This window comes from Suillus paluster, assembly GCF_016628075.1.
Source record: "Suillus paluster strain FC165 chromosome Unknown EDB91scaffold_7, whole genome shotgun sequence".
In the NCBI taxonomy this organism is placed as follows: Eukaryota; Fungi; Basidiomycota; class Agaricomycetes; order Boletales; family Suillaceae; genus Suillus; species Suillus paluster.
Genome location: NW_024537567.1, coordinates 659,528 through 676,767, shown reverse-complemented (window position 1 = coordinate 676,767; position 17,240 = coordinate 659,528). Strand labels below are relative to the sequence as shown.

The 17,240-nt window shown below is 50.6% G+C and overlaps 7 protein-coding genes across 7 annotated transcripts; 2 read left to right on the top strand and 5 right to left on the bottom strand.

Moving 5' to 3' along the window:
* Positions 1-97: 97 nt before the first annotated feature.
* On the top strand, positions 98-1,060 carry EDB91DRAFT_1047018 (uncharacterized protein; the record flags this gene model as incomplete). Its single annotated transcript, XM_041313296.1, has 6 exons — positions 98-200; positions 266-547; positions 605-696; positions 745-804; positions 855-896; positions 953-1,060. The coding sequence occupies 6 exons, from the start codon at positions 98-100 to the stop codon at positions 1,058-1,060; spliced, it is 687 nt and encodes a 228-aa protein (XP_041181442.1).
* Positions 1,061-1,140: 80 nt separating this feature from the next.
* EDB91DRAFT_1344455 (ER-golgi trafficking TRAPP I complex 85 kDa subunit-domain-containing protein) lies at positions 1,141-6,093 on the bottom strand (the record flags this gene model as incomplete). Its single annotated transcript, XM_041325807.1, has 18 exons — positions 5,866-6,093; positions 5,519-5,812; positions 5,310-5,463; positions 4,944-5,256; positions 4,609-4,890; positions 4,338-4,553; positions 4,154-4,279; positions 3,942-4,098; positions 3,707-3,888; positions 3,443-3,656; positions 3,218-3,387; positions 2,800-3,166; positions 2,567-2,748; positions 2,293-2,513; positions 2,062-2,245; positions 1,595-2,010; positions 1,444-1,542; positions 1,141-1,396 (listed from the first exon to the last, which is right to left on the bottom strand). The coding sequence occupies exons 1-18, from the start codon at positions 5,999-6,001 to the stop codon at positions 1,141-1,143; spliced, it is 3,969 nt and encodes a 1,322-aa protein (XP_041181441.1). The 5' UTR covers positions 6,002-6,093.
* Positions 6,094-6,104: 11 nt separating this feature from the next.
* EDB91DRAFT_1109992 (uncharacterized protein) lies at positions 6,105-7,218 on the bottom strand. Its single transcript, XM_041317667.1, has 2 exons — positions 7,053-7,218; positions 6,105-6,990 (listed from the first exon to the last, which is right to left on the bottom strand). Exons 1-2 carry the CDS (start codon positions 7,119-7,121, stop codon positions 6,205-6,207), a joined length of 855 nt encoding a protein of 284 aa, XP_041181440.1. The 5' UTR covers positions 7,122-7,218; the 3' UTR covers positions 6,105-6,204.
* A 1,409-nt stretch (positions 7,219-8,627) lies between these two features.
* EDB91DRAFT_1046290 (uncharacterized protein) lies at positions 8,628-9,436 on the bottom strand (the record flags this gene model as incomplete). Its single annotated transcript, XM_041313254.1, has 2 exons — positions 8,628-8,696; positions 8,756-9,436. The coding sequence occupies 2 exons, from the start codon at positions 9,434-9,436 to the stop codon at positions 8,628-8,630; spliced, it is 750 nt and encodes a 249-aa protein (XP_041181439.1).
* Positions 9,437-9,837: 401 nt separating this feature from the next.
* EDB91DRAFT_1047044 (uncharacterized protein) lies at positions 9,838-11,950 on the bottom strand (the record flags this gene model as incomplete). The annotated part of the gene is made up of 5 exons (XM_041313299.1): positions 9,838-9,930; positions 9,988-10,233; positions 10,286-11,141; positions 11,206-11,644; positions 11,695-11,950. 5 exons carry the CDS (start codon positions 11,948-11,950, stop codon positions 9,838-9,840), a joined length of 1,890 nt encoding a protein of 629 aa, XP_041181438.1.
* A 244-nt stretch (positions 11,951-12,194) lies between these two features.
* EDB91DRAFT_1109985 (uncharacterized protein) lies at positions 12,195-14,272 on the bottom strand. The gene is made up of 5 exons (XM_041317666.1): positions 13,779-14,272; positions 13,161-13,721; positions 12,637-13,113; positions 12,512-12,572; positions 12,195-12,446 (listed from the first exon to the last, which is right to left on the bottom strand). The coding sequence occupies exons 1-5, from the start codon at positions 14,214-14,216 to the stop codon at positions 12,268-12,270; spliced, it is 1,716 nt and encodes a 571-aa protein (XP_041181437.1). The 5' UTR covers positions 14,217-14,272; the 3' UTR covers positions 12,195-12,267.
* A 113-nt stretch (positions 14,273-14,385) lies between these two features.
* EDB91DRAFT_1109980 (methylmalonate-semialdehyde dehydrogenase) lies at positions 14,386-17,205 on the top strand. The gene is made up of 15 exons (XM_041317665.1): positions 14,386-14,625; positions 14,681-14,814; positions 14,862-14,938; positions 14,993-15,079; positions 15,128-15,182; positions 15,229-15,252; positions 15,313-15,561; positions 15,618-15,688; positions 15,738-15,785; positions 15,835-15,867; positions 15,927-16,023; positions 16,116-16,292; positions 16,347-16,506; positions 16,624-16,749; positions 16,800-17,205. Exons 1-15 carry the CDS (start codon positions 14,413-14,415, stop codon positions 16,872-16,874), a joined length of 1,626 nt encoding a protein of 541 aa, XP_041181436.1. The 5' UTR covers positions 14,386-14,412; the 3' UTR covers positions 16,875-17,205.
* Positions 17,206-17,240: the final 35 nt, after the last annotated feature.

Sequence of the window (17,240 nt, the reverse complement as noted above, 5' to 3'; positions counted from 1 at the left end):
TCCGGTAACCGGTTTACGGTAACTTTGGTCACGTAAAGCCGGTTCCCGCTAACCTGCTCAGCGCTGGCAGGGCTATCCAACCTTCACCATAACCACCATGATACCGCCTGCCACAGGGAAAGCACCCATGCATCCACTGCTGGCGAAGTACCTCAAGCAGCTGGCGACAAACCCACTGCGCACCAAGGCATTGACGTCCGGTGAGCTTTCTTTGAATCCAGCAAACACATATGACGCTCAACGTGTCGGATGCGTGTTCGTGCAGGCACGTTTTCCTTCCTCCAGGAAGTCATCGGATCAAACGTGGCTGGCCTCCCGCCGCCCCAGATCTCAAAAAATGCAGCACCCTTGACGAAAGCCCTCGCACGTGCACGTATTGACTCCAAAGCCATCAAGATGGCCATGTACGGGTTTTTCGTTTCTGCTCCAATGGGACACCTCCTCGTCGGCCTGCTGCAGAAGGCTTTTGCTGGCAAGACAGGGCTCAAGGCGAGGCTAGGGCAGCTCCTGGCGAGCAATCTGCTTATCGCGCCGTTAAACGCGGCAGGTGCGCGCTAAGGCTTTACTCGGCTCCTTTACTTTTGGTGCTGAGGGTTTCATCTAGTGTTCTTGGCCTCTATGGCCATCATCAATGGTGCCAAATCCTTCGACGAGGTCATCCGCACCGTCAAGGGTGGCTTCTTCTCCGTCGTCCGAGTAAGCAGTATTATTCATTCCTTCAAGGAGTATTCTCACATCCCGTAGGTGTCATGGATGGTTTCCCCGATATCCATGACTATTGCACAGCAGTTCATTCCTGTCGAAGTATGTCTTCTGACCATCTCCATGATTACCTGAAATTGACGGACACACAGCTTTGGGTGCCTTTCTTCAACACGATTCAGTTCACGGTCGGCGTGAGTTTCCTCTTGGTTCACATGACTTGATGCAGGCTAACAACATCACTACGCAGACCTTCCTCAACATCAAAGTGAAGAAATTGAGACTCGCCGCAATAAGGAAGGAAGCCGAGGAACGGGAGCGAGAGAGAGCGAGAAAGGCCACGGAGGAAGTAGCATAAATTTGATCACCTCATCTTACATCGCGCGCCACCTTCTTGAGCTGTAGGTTATATCCGTATTATATTCCCTGTTGTATACATTATGGTTGCGAGATATCCGATATAACGATTGATGATGAGTCGTCTGAAGGCGCACTCTGCTCGTAACGGTGCCTCACTTGCCATGAACCATTGTCTGTGCCAGGTTCGCCTACCTCGGTCTCTAGCCGCCAGCCTGACAGTGAGTACGTTCCTGGATGAGTAGCGCACAGCTGGGCGAGGACAGACGTCGACTGCAATGGCTCCAGAAGCCCTCTAAAGGTCATCCGGCCACAGTATGGCGCAGGGAGTAGAGTCCTACAAACGTGTCAGTTAACCGTATATGAGGCAAGGAAGTTACTGACGATGACGAATGTTGACGAGGGTCAAGTCTAATGATAAAGCGCGACGGATGCGACAAGGAATGATTGCGAATCGCAAACTCCACAGGAGCTTTACAAACCCTGAACAACGCTGCTTAACAACCGTTACTTAGAGGTAAAGAGAACCACTCACCCCTTGCTGAAATCATGCTCAACCACCAAACCATCCTTCACATTCACAACGATCGGGTTCATCTCCGCGTTCCACTCGCTATCACGGATAGCTTGCAGCGTCTCCGCCTTCTCCCGTTGTGTCTCAGCATACATGCTTCGCTTGACTCTGGCGCTCTCCACCCCCTCGAGCACTTCTCGAAGCGCAGCATGGCTTGCGCCTAGAGTAATCTCTGAAACAAGGATGTGACCGGAACGCTGCTCAGAAGGGATCCTCCAAAAGATGACGAAATCCACCGAGAGCGGGTTGTAAAGCGGGAAGATGCTGGGGTACGACGATGCGGGTATTCGGGGGTGTGATTGAGCGAGCGTGTGTGAGACGGCTATCCGTCGTGCATCCATAATGAAGTGAGCGACAAACGGTTCGTAGGCAAATGTCTACGAGGGGTCGATGAATGATAATTTTGGAAAAGAAATGGTGTTCTGTACCTGGGAGACATGTCCGCAGAGGAGTTCTAGTGGTGGTGGACTGTCGGGCTCGATAGCTTGACCATGCAGCACGTTGCTCAGTTTCCTCGAGACAAATGCTGAGACTGCATTCACACTTGTACAATCACCAGTGGAAGTAGCGCCAAATGATATCCGCGCTGACTGAGAAGGACGCAAAGGCTCACTAGAACGCAATCAACCGACAGAAATATGAATGTTGTTTGAACTTACGACTCAAGTTCAGCCAGGGGAGAACAGGACCAACTGGCGCTCATCGTTGTCACTTGGTTGATCTCCACATAACTCGAAGACGAGATATTAGCCAGGTCCAGACTTAACGAGAATGAGTGATCTCGTGAGTGACTTGGGTGCGAGGCAGTAGAGATCTGGAGGCACTGGACGACCTCGTAACTCCTCGTGACGCGCGTGCAGTGGAATGGGCTACCTTGTGCCTGCATTGATCACTTTAGCAAATCAGCAGATCGAGGATATTGTCGCGACTCACCTCGCGATAAACGAAGAGAAGCGACAGGTCTTGTTTCCCCTTACGACCTGCATGGAAAACAACCGTGACTTCGGTGCTCTTAGCTGCCACGAGCTTCTCCGCGAGGGGTATACCGTACGGTGTTGGTGGAACAATCATGTTATCAGACTGCCACGTTTTCCATTTCATGCTCGTAGCTGAAACTGGCCCAACATGAGTACCTGCAAGTCAAATAAGCCAGCAGTAAAACATACCTGACGCACTATCCAGAGGCTCGATCCAGATCTGATCCTCAGCACCAGGCACAACCCATACCTCCCCAATATCTCTCGAACCAGCATTCGACATCCACAGCTTCATTCGCTTACACTCTCCCTCAGCAAGCACAAGCTGTCCATCGTCCACGAAGGCCACAGCGAGCTCTTGGCTTGCCTCTTCCACATCGAGCTTCAAGAGCACGTCAGGAGCGTACGTGACTGTCTGTCTCTGCTGAGCTGTCTCCTGTAGCCTGCGACCACGGCGTGCCAGTGGCTCCACTGTTGGAAGGAGCCCCAGGAAGTCGTAAGCAACGCCCGTAATAGCCAATGATGCTGGTTTGGAAGATTTGATGGCAATGGAAATCTGAAATAATTCAGTCAGCTAAAAGCAGGGAGAAGCGACCAGCACACGAACTATCCGCGACTCCTTAGCATAAAGGACAGTATCCTCCGCGGTCTCGATTACAACATTATCCCGAATCCAGGCAGCATCTCCAGAGGACGATTCGATTATCACCGTTGGATTGGCCAAGGTGACCTCCGTATCGAGGGGATTGCGCAAGGTGATATCAACCCAGAATGCCTCTGTGCATGAGATGAGTCTACGAAGTCGGAACGCGCGATGAAAAGAAGAAATTACCTCCCACAGCGGCCTTTCCACTTTGTTCAAGCCTCTCCTTCCCTCGAGACTTCCAGAAGGATGACCATATTTCTTCCCGAGTCTCCCACTCGGACTGCTCGCCATCGACAGAGTCTCGTGCTAATCGAACGCAGGTCTGCGAGGGGACAACGAAGCGAAGCGGTAGCTTGAGATCCTCCAAGCGCGCTTGCTCCCCGTATATCGACTTCAAGTGCTGGAATATGGTGTCAGATGGGGTACAGGTAACGGAAGGAATCGCATTACCGAAATAGCAACCTGGAAGTCCTCCAGGAACACCTTGTCCGAGTTGTCGGGATCTTTCGTGATGTCCACAGTATGATTGGAGAGCTGTGCGAGTGGAGATGACGATGCTGACGACCACCGCAAGAGGCCCAAGAAGTACCGAATAGCACCTGATACGTCACCTGTGGTATATAGCAATCTTCCTAAGAGATACACCGCGTCAAGAAAGGAAGAAGACGGCCCGAAAGACACTTGCCAAGTGGGTGCTCGATACCAGACATGACAGCGTCAAAGCCTTGAAAGTCTGATGGTTGTTTGTTTTCAGAAATCCAAAATGATGGCGACAAGGGTCTCTCCGGGCGAGAGATGGACAATTCATGGGCTCTCCGAAGGAAATACATGGTTAGTGGTTTCTTAAATGTATGTGTTCATCAATAAAAATTCCTGTTCGAAATAGAAACAGCGTACGATGCCGCATTTCTCCAGACGATTTGCAGCAAAGAAGTACCACAGGGCTGCTCGCCGTCGTGCATCTTTCCGAACACTGAGGAGTGCTGCGTGAGCCAACAAGAGAGCTGCTGGTGGTTCTTCTGCCTTAAGTCCTGACAGTCAATTGGTGCCTTATCGAGGGGAAAATTTGTAATAAACGCACGTTGCCCGCAGCCCAGACAAGCCATCGCTCACCCTCGAGAGTATTGCTTAGGAAGTCGCTAATCGTGAGGGTCGATTCCCATCGCACCGCGTATAACAAAGCGCGTAATTGTGCATGTGATGGGAGCTCGATGCTTTGGGGGTGGAGAGTATTCAAGGCATGAGAGACGTGAAGCTGTACGGCTGGCGAGGGAGCGATAAGTAAAGGGAGGATATCCTAGCAGCGGGCTTATAAGATAGCAGGAAAAATATGCATATAGATACATGCTTACAGAACCTCCCTTCCCTTCCTTCCGTAATGATTCCCATACAGAAACTGCTAGTTTGAAGTCGCCAAGGATTGTTGCAAACTCAGCCAAGCGTCGTTGCTGTGATGGTGGAGGAGGCAGCGTAGAAGATGACTGGGGTACGCTGTGTGTGTGTGACCGTGTGGGCAGAGAAGAAGTAGAGGAGCTGGAGGAGTGTGCAGGGGCTTGTGAAGGTGAGGATGAAGTGCCAAAAAGTCGACGTGTTGATGTAAACAAGCGTGATGGTAGTCTTCGGCTCGAGGAATACTGGTAGGATATGGAACTCGGTAAGTAAATGGAAGGGAATGGTTGATACATACGGCCTCGTTCCATTCTATAACACATTTCTCCATCCATGGAACCAAGTTCATTGTCACGAATTCTCGTGTAAATCTGGCGGTTTGTGAGATGTCTTGTTCAGACATCCTGAGAGTGTTCAATGGGACTGTTTGTGCGGTCTTTGGGTCAGGGCGTGCGCCATCGACCGAACCATTGAGAATAGTAGATGGGGGTAGTCGAGGAACGAGTGCTGGAATGGACACGGGGGGTGGCGGAGGGGATGAAAGCTCAAGAGAAAGAAGGTAAGTATGTAGACCATACTGTTTCTTAACAGCATTGAAGAGGGCGCCTGCTCTGGAAGGGTATGTTGTGAGAAGGAAGAACGGAAATGAGGGGTGAATACGCACTCTTCATCAGAAAGTGGAGAGTCCTTTGGATGAATGATTAGGGTGAAAATGAGATGTGTGACGTCTACCCATGATGGAAAGTCTAATGTGCGGGAATGTAGGGCAGTGATTGCCTGCAAAGGGTTTGGTGCGGTAGTAGAGACTGCTAATATAACTGCAGCAAGACGATGCATGAGGGGCGATGTAAAAAGTGGAGTAGAATTACTGACTTGACATTGGATGATTCCACCCCTCATCTCTAGCTGGAACGTGATCACCTTCGGCACAACGTCTTAATTCATCCCACCAAGGGGTTCTTGCAATATCTCGATCGTGGATCTTCTCGAAATCATCTACCCATTTCGTGCAGCGTTTGCTGATACGGTCACCGATCCAGTCAATAGTTCGGGTGGCGCGTTGTTCCTCATCCTCACGACACGCGGCCTCGATTTCTGCTAAGTCAGAAAAACGAAGAGCAAAGCATGCATGGGGGACTGTGGTCAAAGCAGTCGTACGGGTTGTGACTTGGTAGGGACGTGATCAAACAGTAATACGAGTCGAAAACATTTAAACATACCTTGTGGTAAGGGGGAAAATGACTGTAAAATATGAGGCAGAGAAGGTAGAGAAGAAGACTGGAGAAGGTCTTCAAGGTCTGGGGAAGGGATTATGCATATGTGCGGGGTCAGCGATGAAGGTAAAACTCGGGCCATGAACGTCGCTCTTGCGTTGCTCTACAAATTGGCTAGCTGGCCCAATGATGGCTTTGACCCTCCTCGGCGTAAAGCACAAAGTACTAATAGCTTTCCCACAATATAAAAGTTGGACTCCAATTAATTATACATGACTACTACTAGCTGAAACATTCTTTGGGTATAAAGATAACGCAGGGACTGTACAAGGTATTATAAGCAATTCAGAAGAAACCACCACCGCCAAAACCTCCGTCAAACCCACCACCACCACCAAAGCCTCCGTCAAATCCACCACTTAACATGTCTCCGAGGAGGAGGCCACCTGCTAATCCTCCTAACAACGGTAACGCCATCCCACCTCCCAGTCCTCCGCCTCCCGTCCGACGTCGATTATTGTATGCATACGGGTCTCCCGCAGGTGGGCCATATTGGCTATAGCCCGAGTAGCCTGCCCCAGAGTAACCACCGTAACCACCGTACGGCACATTTCCACCATGCTGTTGCATGTACGCAGCACGTTCCTCCAAGTTTCGTCTCCGCGCCTCCCGAAGCTGCTCTTCCTCTCGCGCACGTTGTTCAGCCCTCAGTTTCCTGTGTGCCTCCCGCTGCTCTTCCTCTCGTGCACGTTCTTCAGCCTTCAGTTTCTTGTGCGCCTCCCGCTCTTCCTTCGTTCCAATCGCCTTGTCTTTCAACTTGCCGAACATCCCGCGCTTTCGTTCATCATCATGGTGCTCGTCGATTGATGGCGTGGATGCGCTACCAGAAGCCTTTGCGTTATTGGAAGACTTTTTCTCCTTGGAAGACTTGGCGTCACTGCGAAATGGAACAACATCGGGCTCTCCACCGCTGAATGAATGCCTCCGCTGTTCATACGGAGGGGGTTCCGCCAACGTTGCTCCTTGCAGCTTCTCTACTTTGGCCTTGATATCCGGGTTCTCAGATAGGAACTGTTCGTCTTCGTAGGGGTGCACCCATATAGCTCGGGGTGGCTTTGCTTTGGTATCTACCTGTAGAAGGGTGTGTTAGATGGCCTGCTACAGCCCAATCTGATAAGGGATCCGGCGCTCACCCAAAATGGGTGCTTCTGCTGGGGATCGTACTCCTGAATCCAACCCTCTGGCAGGGGTAGCTGGGACATGGTAGATACGAGATGCGATGGGTGTTAATCGTGAGTCAGGTTGCCGCGTCCGACTCCATCTGTGTTCATTCTTATACCCATCCGTCACGTGCCCTTAGGGGACGCACTGACCCGACGGTGTCACAGCCTTGAGCATAGCTCTAGTGGCATAGCTACCATTGTGTCCCTCAAAAAGCCGATACAATTGATTGTTCGAGCCAATGTTTCATAGCACAGACAATATGAAGCGTTTTGGGTCGTGTACATATTGCCGATTGCTTGATGGACTGATGTCTTGCAAGCGATCCTACAGACGGGAACATGCTGGAGGTAAGCGAGGATTCAAATATTCAGGACCTACAGGCAATGCATGTGCAGGCAACCATCACGTTCAAAACGACGGTTGGTTTCATATCCACGAGTAGGATCTTCGAGAGTTCCAGCAGATCTTCATATCATCACTCGGCGATAATTGGACACATCCTCCGATTGAAATACAGCCAAGAATAACATCAAGCCGTCAGGCGGAAGCAAGTTACTGACTGCAGCACAGCTGTGTCGACATTTGTGTGTGGCACTGGAAACCTGTACTACATCTGCCAGGATTCAGGACAACACGCGCACAGCATTTGTGGGACCCTTTCTGTGCTATCGGATTGCCGTTGTGGCAGAACCTTGCTGTAGTCTTGGTTTCCTGCATGTCTATCATTAACTATTACCGCGACAGGCCACATGCCATGACGTTGAATAGTCGGCCGGTGAGATTTATGCAAGAGAACATCGCCACGAACACGCAACTAGTTACTATTGCAATTGGAGGAATGGACATGCTAATTGCCCAGATCGTTCCACTTACGTGGGGTAGGTGGATAAAGGACACCAGGTAGGATGTGCATTATGAAGAAGAATATGAATCAGTAGATATCTGCGGGTTTTACGAAGACAAGCCTCCTTTTTATGCGTTGCGCGATGAGATGGAATCCGAGTCAGGATTCAGCACGGCGACCAAGCAATGCGTCAGAATACTTGGCGATAGTCATGGTCAGGTTCAGAGCTCAAGCTGAGGTACATATGTGGCATGAAAATGCGACTGCCTTCCGATAGTACGTGCTCGAACTCTTACATATCGTCTGACGCATTGACATCACAGGAAATCGCTATCGACAGCTTGAAGCAGAACCTGGTATTCCAGTCGACAACCAAACCAGGGTGTAGACAATGCAAGACGACCAGTACTGGCTGGAGCATTAACCATCGATTGATAATGACTCGTACCTGCAATGATCGGGAAAGAGGAATTGACCACCTCATTACGAAGGCGAACAAAATTGTTGAAAATGTCAAAAATATTAATACAAATTACCAGTAGTGGGAGAAATCCATGGTATATCGGATGCGCATGCCAAAGTTAGATGATGGGGATGAAGCGAAAGCATTGAGCAAAGGGCCCTGACCGTGCATCCAACGAGCCCAAAGATGAGGGTAGGATAAGAACGAGGTTCGGAGTAGCAAGGCATCGATTCACTGCTAGGCAGGATGGGCATGAAGATAACGGATTATTTCCTGAATCTTCAGTACTTTCTGTTCCGTCGGCATCTGTTGGTAAAAGTGTAAAGTCAATCGGCGACCCTGTAGTAGGACATGAGGTCACTCACTTCAAAAAAGTGATGCATCCTTCGTCGCCTTTTTTCATCAGCTGCTTGCTGAAGAGCGATATCATCGACAAACGGATGCGTGTCGACAAAATCTTTTCGATGGAGGGAGGAAGAGCTATTGCTCGGCACCGCCCACTCCTCTATCACGCCCCAGCCTTTATCCTGATCGTCCGATGTCGAGTCTGTACCATCAGCCTTAGGAACAGAGGCCTCATCTATACACCCCCACCCATCATTCTCCCCTGCAAGATTCGGCTTTCTCCAAGCTCCCAACATCCCCCACACCTCATCTGAAGTTCGCCATCCTCCATCAGCCTCCATCATCTGCAAAAACTCTTCCAATTTCAGCACTTCGCCCCTCTCCGCAGCATCAACTCCACGGATCCAGAATGGTACCAGATCAAACACATGATCCACGTGCGTCTGCATCTCCCATGTGCGCAGGCCCTCGGAAGTTAGCGGAGGCAGCTCGGGGGTTCCCCAGGCGCCATCGTCTTTCGGCTTCCACCACTCGGCTTCAGAGACGTGCTGGGCGTGCTCAGGGAACGTTTTTTCGTGCCGTATTGCAGCTTGCATGGTTGTGAAGTAGAATTGATTGGTGCGTCTTGGGATGCAAACGTTGCACGTCCATCCTCGGCATGAGACGTCGGGGGTGAAATCTATAAGCGAATCAGCATCCATCTATCATTAATTGGTGACATCCAGGACGCACAATGTGGTTTGTCAATTTTCAACTTTTTGGAGGAGGAGGGGGGTGCCATGATACAATCAGGATTCAAGAGGATTCAGAGGATAATTGGATGATGGGTAAAGTGCTTGAACTTCCTGAAGGGCTCGATATAAATCATTCCCATCTAGTGGCTACAGTCCACAATCATAATGAGCAGCCGCACACAATCCGCATACGGAACGGTTTCCGCTGAATACGTTGCCAATACAAGAACCACGAGACGTGCCAACAATGGGCAATACTAGTTAGGAAGTCCTCGGCCTCCTATTACTACTATGCAGTAAAAGCTTCACAATCCAATTATTGTCCACAAAATACAGAAACTGTTCTTGATAATAATACTCATAAATATCTACGAAGCTCCGGGTAACGGGTTCACCCAAGTTCCATTCGGCCACAGGGTCACAGGCATCGTAAAATCACCAGGCGTATCCCCAATTGTGTACTGCAAAAGAATGCGTCAGGTCCCAGCCAGCGCAGAAAGTCCCGTGAAAATACTCACACCAAGCCTGAAGAAATGTGGCAAACCAGCCTCCAATGCAGCAAGTGAGTAGTTGAGCGCAGTACCGATGTACACTTCCACATCATCCACCAGCAATGCGAAGCCATTCCAACCTTGGTTAGCGATGGCCGCGGGCATGTTGTGCCAGGTGATGGTTTGGTTGGTGAGAGCAATGGAAGCGTTGTAAGTGGTGGAATTCGTGAGAAAGGTGGGGAGGGGGGAGCCAGTTGTGCCGCCTTCGACAAGCTGCGATCTGAGGTGAGCAACTGGTGACATATACAACGTGCAAAGGACATACATCAGCAGCGGTTTGCAGAATTGAGTCAAAGCCGAACGCAGCCACGCCATTAAGGAACATTCCAAGCAGGAATCCCTGATAAATCGCCGAAAGCCTGGTCGGGAAGCCAATACCAGGGAACAACGCCATTGAGATGATATAATGATGCAGCCTGAACTCCAGGCCAGGCAGCAACGCCAGCACCAGTGCCACGAGGCCCCCGAGAATGTACCACCCAAGGTAGTATGGTAGCCAGCCGGTCTTCCGAATGACACGTATCTGGTTAACCACTAGGACGAAAAGGATGAGGACAATGATGATAAGCGCTACGAGACCCCCCGGTTGTTGGTTGATATCAGCCGCGGTCAACCGCTCAATAGGGATTTGGTCCATGGTGAGATTTGTCAGAACGCCGGTCCAATAAGGTGCGAGGTACCAAATCATAGCTTCAAACGGCGCATTTGCGAACACAGGTAGCGTAAACCTCACAGCAACCCGCCAGAACGCGTAACAGACGAAAAGGGTAGGCAGGAATGCACCAAAGGCGACATCTAGCGGAGGTGGAGTTGCCTGGGGCTGAGAGAATAATGCGATGTGCCAAAACCCGATGCAGACGAGGCACCACCACATGACGATAGCTCTAGGTCGCAATACGAGGAAGAGAAGGCAGGTCATGAGGATGTTGAAAGCGAGTGCGGGTGTGCGGAGGTCAGTGCAGTGAGTGAGAATACTAGACGGTGAAAACCTAAAAGACATCGGGAATGTAGAGGGGAATCCAATGGAAGAGAGTCCGAAAGCAGTTGTAGGTAAATAGTCTGTGAAGTTCCCCACAAGATTGATAGATGCGCAACCTCCTGTCGAATCGCTGAAAAGGCCACTAGAAAAAAAATGGTCGGCCAAGTCCTCTCTACGTTGAAAAGAAAGAACAATCGAATACTTACGCCTGAACAGCGGAAGCGCAGATAAAACTATCTGCTCTATATGTCTTCTGACTATCCCCACCTCCTACAAGTAGCGGAACGAAATCCACCTCTACATCGCCCACCACACGTGGGTTCTGCAGGATAACACTATTACATTGCGCCGGGCACCTGAAATCAAAAGACGAATTACTAAACGGCTCACACAAAGCGCCGTTCAGACCACATCCTGCATCCCCTGTCCAGTAGACAGATGTGCAACCGACAAAGGAGCTTGCAGGGATGAGAAACCATTGTGCGCGGACCAAGAAGGAAAAGGAGATGATGTATGCAGCTACGAGGAGGACGAGAAGCCATGGAGCGGTAAGTGGACGTGTGAATCGAATGATTGCAGGCTCAAGTGCGACGTTGAATTGACGTCCTTTGATAGTATACGTGCGGCCAAGGAGGGGTACAGGATCTGTGTGTTGTGAGCGCCAGTAGCAGGTCACCCAGAACATGAAAACTCACTAGGAAGATCGATTTTTGGCCTGGGTCCTCTAACGTATGTAACCGTTCGAGTAGCAGCATGATACAGCCGAGGGGTTCGTGCTCTAAAGGAAGTGGCAAGTCTTGAGAAACGAGTAGCAGTGGGTGGTGGAGGATGAGATGCTCCTAATGAGCCATCACAAAGACCCTGCTCTGCCGTCCCCTCAAACTTTTCTCTCTCATCGCTTGAGCCGACTGCTGTTTCGCGAGAAGAACTGTAGCGGAGTCCTTCGTCCATGAGAGCTCAGTTGGAGGGGATAATCATGAAGAACAGGTTGTGTGCGAAAAGGCATGCGATGCGCAGCAGACGTCCAAAATTAAGTCATCACTGCCCCTTAAGTTGCAATTGGTCAGTACCATCATGATTGGGAGAGCGCTGCAAGAACATCCCTACAGTTCAGAGAGTAATGCATATGCATGGACGTCATATGAGATTTGCAAAAGAAGACTATCAGTATTACCCTGCCAAGGCCATTAAAATAAGGGCCAATGTACTACTTCCAGCAAATCATCTTATATAGGACAGGTAGAGCTTCTATCCCGGCCGCATATCGCCTACCGTTCACCATCATCTATTTCATAATCACCATCTTCGTCCGATCCCTTCTCATCTGTTCCTTCTGTACCTCGCCGTCCCCGATTGCGCGCCCAACTTGGCCGCCCTTGTTGCATTTTAATGCTACTATTGCTCAACCACTTTGTGCCTTTGTAGTGGGCCGCAAGTGAAAGGATAGCTATTCACGATGAGAGACCATATCAGACTCACTGAATATGACGACCGAAAAAAGGGGGAGCGCACCGTCTTCGTTTCGTCTGTAAAACTCAGCCCACGACTTGTCTGATCTTTCGCTATTCGGGAACTACATCATCCAATGCACACGATCGGCTCACCAGACTCAGCGCAGAACATATGATAGTACTCACCCTTTCAAGGAAGCCCTCCCACCGTTCCCGACTCACCATGTCATTCCATCCCGGCGTGCGCGCAACATACTTAGCTATGATCCTCCAATCTGCAGGCGTAAACAAACCACCCATTGCTCCCATGTCTGCTTCGTCAGTATCCGTCGTGGCGGAGGGATCGTGAATGTCAGACGAACGAGAAGGCGAGCGACGCGCGAAAGAGGTCACACGTCTGGACGCAACCGTCTTAGTATTGGGGACACGAGCAGTCGGTCTCGTGTGACGACGTGAGGATGTTGTCTGCCGGATAACTTCACTTTCTGAGTCTTCATCTACTTCAGAGGGCGTGTTTGGGGAGTCTGAATTTTCCTCGTCTTCATCCTCGTCCTCGTCCCCATCCTCGTCTTCTTCGCCTTGAAAGGAGTGAAGGATTTTGTCTGCAATGTCGTGTCTATTGTGCCAGTGAGATGTCCAGGAGGGCGCGCTGTGATGCGGGGCCTGTGCGAGGTCAGTATTGAATGTAGGCTCAGCACGACACCTTGCACCTTTTCATGCAACATCGCACACAACTCTTTCTTCGTCAGGCTCGCGTCTTGACTCAGTCTCCAACTAATAAACTTTAAGAAATACGCGCGATCCTCTTCTGTATACTTGTTCCCATTTGTTCCAGCTTCGATTCTCGTTGGGGGTGTAGGGCTTCGTGATGGTGGAGGAGGTAAAATAATGTCTGCTTGAAGCGACATTAGTTTGGGTGGCAAGTTTGCCGGGAGGAGGGGCGCAGAGAGGGAGTTAAGGGTTGCTCGGGGGCGTTTTGGAGGACGGTAGCCGAGGGATGGAGTTGTGCTGATGGCGGTAGGTGTAGAGCGTTTTGGTGGTCGGCTTTGTCGGAGTGGTGGGGAAGGGGAAGGCTGGCGTTTTCGCGAGTCACGCTCGCGATCGCGCTGAGGGGAAGTAGACTGGGTTGCGGCGGGGATGGAAGTAAAAGGTTTCTTGACTGCTTTTGATGGTTGTTGGTTTTTTTCTGCTAGACGAGCGACGAGGACATCGAAGCGGTCGTGGTGGTCAAGATAATAATCTTTCCAAAGGTTGGCAGCATGGTTATTGACCTGGGGGAGTGTCATCAACGCGCGTGCGCGTTACGATTTAGCAGAAATGACACGCACACCATGTAAGCCCTCGAGAGCCTGTCTGTACGTTTTCCCGGACTGCTTGGACTGAAAAAGAGCCTGGGTAAGGATGGAGTCGTCATTAGGTGACTGACCGACTGGCGCTGAGAGGCGATAAAAGTCCTGCATGACCTGCTGGGGAAAGACAGACACGAGATGGTCGAGAGCGGGATTGGGCAACGCGTGCTGAATTGAATTCGCGGTCGCGGGGGTTGGCACATTAATACTTTGCGGGTGCTGCTGTGTCATGTGTTGACCGTTCTGCATGTTCTGCTGGGGTTGTTGCCAGTGATGGTTCTGGGGTTGATGAGGATACTGGTTGATTTGGGGCCAGTTTGGATGGTTGAGGAGGGTTGTCATGCTCTGGTGATGGAACTGGTCTTGAGGTCGACCTACGTGAGGAGCAGTCATACCATTTGGCACGGAGTTGTTCATCGAGGACGCACGCGACAGCGAGGAGGACACTTGAAAGGAGTTCACCGCTGTTCACCGCGACGAGCAACACGAAATCAAAATAAGTACCCAAATACACGTGCTTCTATCACGTGTCACAATCACGTGAGATCATCGCGGGTCACTTGAGACTTTGAGTGAACTCACCCGGGTCTACTTTCCGTTGGATCCGTCCATCATGTCAATCCCTCGCCTTGCCCGTATCCCTCTCCGTACCACCTCACGCTCTTATGCTACAACTGCTGGTCTAAACGCCCTGGCACGCGCAAAGGCAGAAAGTCTCAGCGCGACCTGGAAGGGTACTAGTGCAACTGGAGGTAACACTAAGAATTTCATTGGCGGAGCCTTTGTCGACAGCAAGACAACCCAATGGCATGATGTGCTTGACCCTGTGTGTCTAAGTCCAACTTACGGTGCAAGCGCGTTTGCTAATGATTGTTCGGCAGTCGACCCAAACACTGCTCACACGCGTCCCCGAGACGACCACGGACGAGTTTGACCAGGCAGTCGATGCTGCTAGTCAGGCATTCAAGTCATGGAGCAAGCAGAGTGTTCTCGCTCGCCAACGCTTTGCCATAGAGTGCGTCCTCACCAATTCTAAGAAACTTACACTTACGTTATATCCAGACTTCAGCACCAAATCCGTGAGAATGCAGATGTACTTGCACACAGTATCGTCCTTGAGCAGGGGAAGACACTTGCAGGTACGTGTACTTTCCTAATCCTCTCAATATCACTCTGAAATCATCACTTCCCAGATGCTCATGGTGATGTCCTACGTGGTCTTCAGGTCGTCGAAACTGCCGTCGGGATCACCTCCAACATCGTCGGCGAGAAACTTGAAGGTAGGTGTGCTACTTGATATCTCATTCAAGGTGCTCACATCACCATAGTCAGCAAAGACATGGACACTGAGGTCCGAAAGCTCCCTCTCGGTGTCTGCGCGAGGTCCGTTCTGATGCACCCTACGTAAACACCCGCTTACCTATTACAGCATCGCACCTTTCAACTTCCCGGCGTAAGCTCTTTTCCCCACACGTCCCTGACTTACCCCATTCACTCGCTCATTGCCATTCAGCATGATTCCCCTCTGGACAATTCCCCTCGCTACCGTTACTGGTAACACCCTCATCCTCAAGCCGTCTGAGCGGGACCCTGGCGCAGCCATGATTATTGCTGAGCTCTGTGCCCGTGCTGGCCTCCCCGAAGGTGTGGTGAATGTAGTACATGGGACGGTGCCCGTGGTCAATAGAATCTGTGACGATGAGGCCATCAAGGCGGTGAGTTTCGTGGGGGGGGATCGTGCGGGAAGACATATATATGAGAGGTAAGGGGGGGGGAATGAAGTGGTGGTTTTTGAAACAGTGCTGACGGATTCGGTAGGGCCACGAAGAACGGGAAACGTGTACAGGCAAATCTAGGTGCAAAGAACCATGCGGTAATCATGCCGGACGGTGAGATCCTTTTCTTATTGTGTGTGGCTAGAACTCATGTAATGCATAGCAAATAAGAATCTTGCACTCAATTCCATTATCGGCGCTGCATTCGGCGGTAGGTATTGCTCAATTTAATTTGGACTTCGTTGATATGATTGTGACAGCTGCGGGACAAAGGTGTATGGCAGTCTCAGTAGGTAGGTCGTGCAAACGTACCTTGTGGCATCTACATTAACATTCATCTGCGTATGCGTAGCCGTTCTCGTTGGTGCAGCCCAATCATGGCTTCCTGAGCTTGTAGAGCGCGCATCGAAGCTGAACGTGAACGGAGGATTTGAAAAGGGTGCAGATCTGTGAGTTCCCTTGGTCCAATTTCCGCCCAATGCAGCCTCGTGTTCCTTCTTACCTTCCACACCTTTCCAACGCTGATCTGCACCCCACACAGCGGCCCCCTCATCTCTCCCGCTTCCAAAGCTCGCGTCACGGGTCTCATCGAGTCCTGTTCAGAGGAAGGAGGGCGAATCCATCTTGACGGGAGGAATGTCCAGGTCCCTGGGTACCCAGCTGGCAACTTTGTAGGTCCGACAGTTCTGGAGGGAACAGTGGGGATGCGTTGCTACCGGTGCGTATTTGGGTTTGACCGATCAGAATGTAATACCCACTGCCACACTCATAGCGAAGAAATATTCGGCCCTGTGCTTACCGTGATTACCTCGGACACGCTGGACGATGCGCTCAGCATCATCAATGAAAACAAGTACGGGAACGGTGCTGTGATCTTCACGCAGTCGGGCGCGACAGCGAGGAAATTCGAATCGGGGGTTAATGTGGGGCAGGTGCGTTTCTACTCTTTCATGCATGTGATATCGTGGTTTTTGGGCACTGTTTTTCTTCTGCCCAGAAATTTTAAAAACACGAGAAAAATGGATGCTAATGTTATATCGTCTCTACAGATTGGCATCAACGTCCCAATTCCTGTTCCTTTGCCTATGTTCGCGTGGAGCGGTAACAAGGGCAGTGTGCTCGGAGATATCGGGTTCTATGGGAAGAGTGGAATTAATTTCTACACGCAGAACAAGGTCAGTCCTCTGCGTTTGAACTCAGTTGAAGTTGACCATGCCTTGTGCAGACCACGACGAGTCTCTGGCGCCAGGAAGATGCCATTGGCAACAAGGCGTCGGTGGATATGCCTACACATCACTGAGCGTTGAGCTATGGCTATGGCATGTACTGGTGTTAGGTCCTGACCCTTGACCGCCAGATCACAGAATCGTATGAAAGAGGTGGAATAAAGACTAAGGAAAAATTTAACAAACTAGTCTGTTATGCATTCGTCACGCGATATTCCTATCATTAATCATTTGTACATCTCACATCTTCATGGAATTATGTTGTTTCCTGCTCTGCCCAACATGATCGCGTAGTTCACTTCATCTGATCCAATACGCATATTCTGAAGCGCAGAAGATATTTTCCGTCCCCCTACGTTATTAATATCGAGCATCATACAGTCCTATCTGATGAATTGCTGCCAGCTCTCCATCCTAACAACCTTGTCCAAAAACGCGTT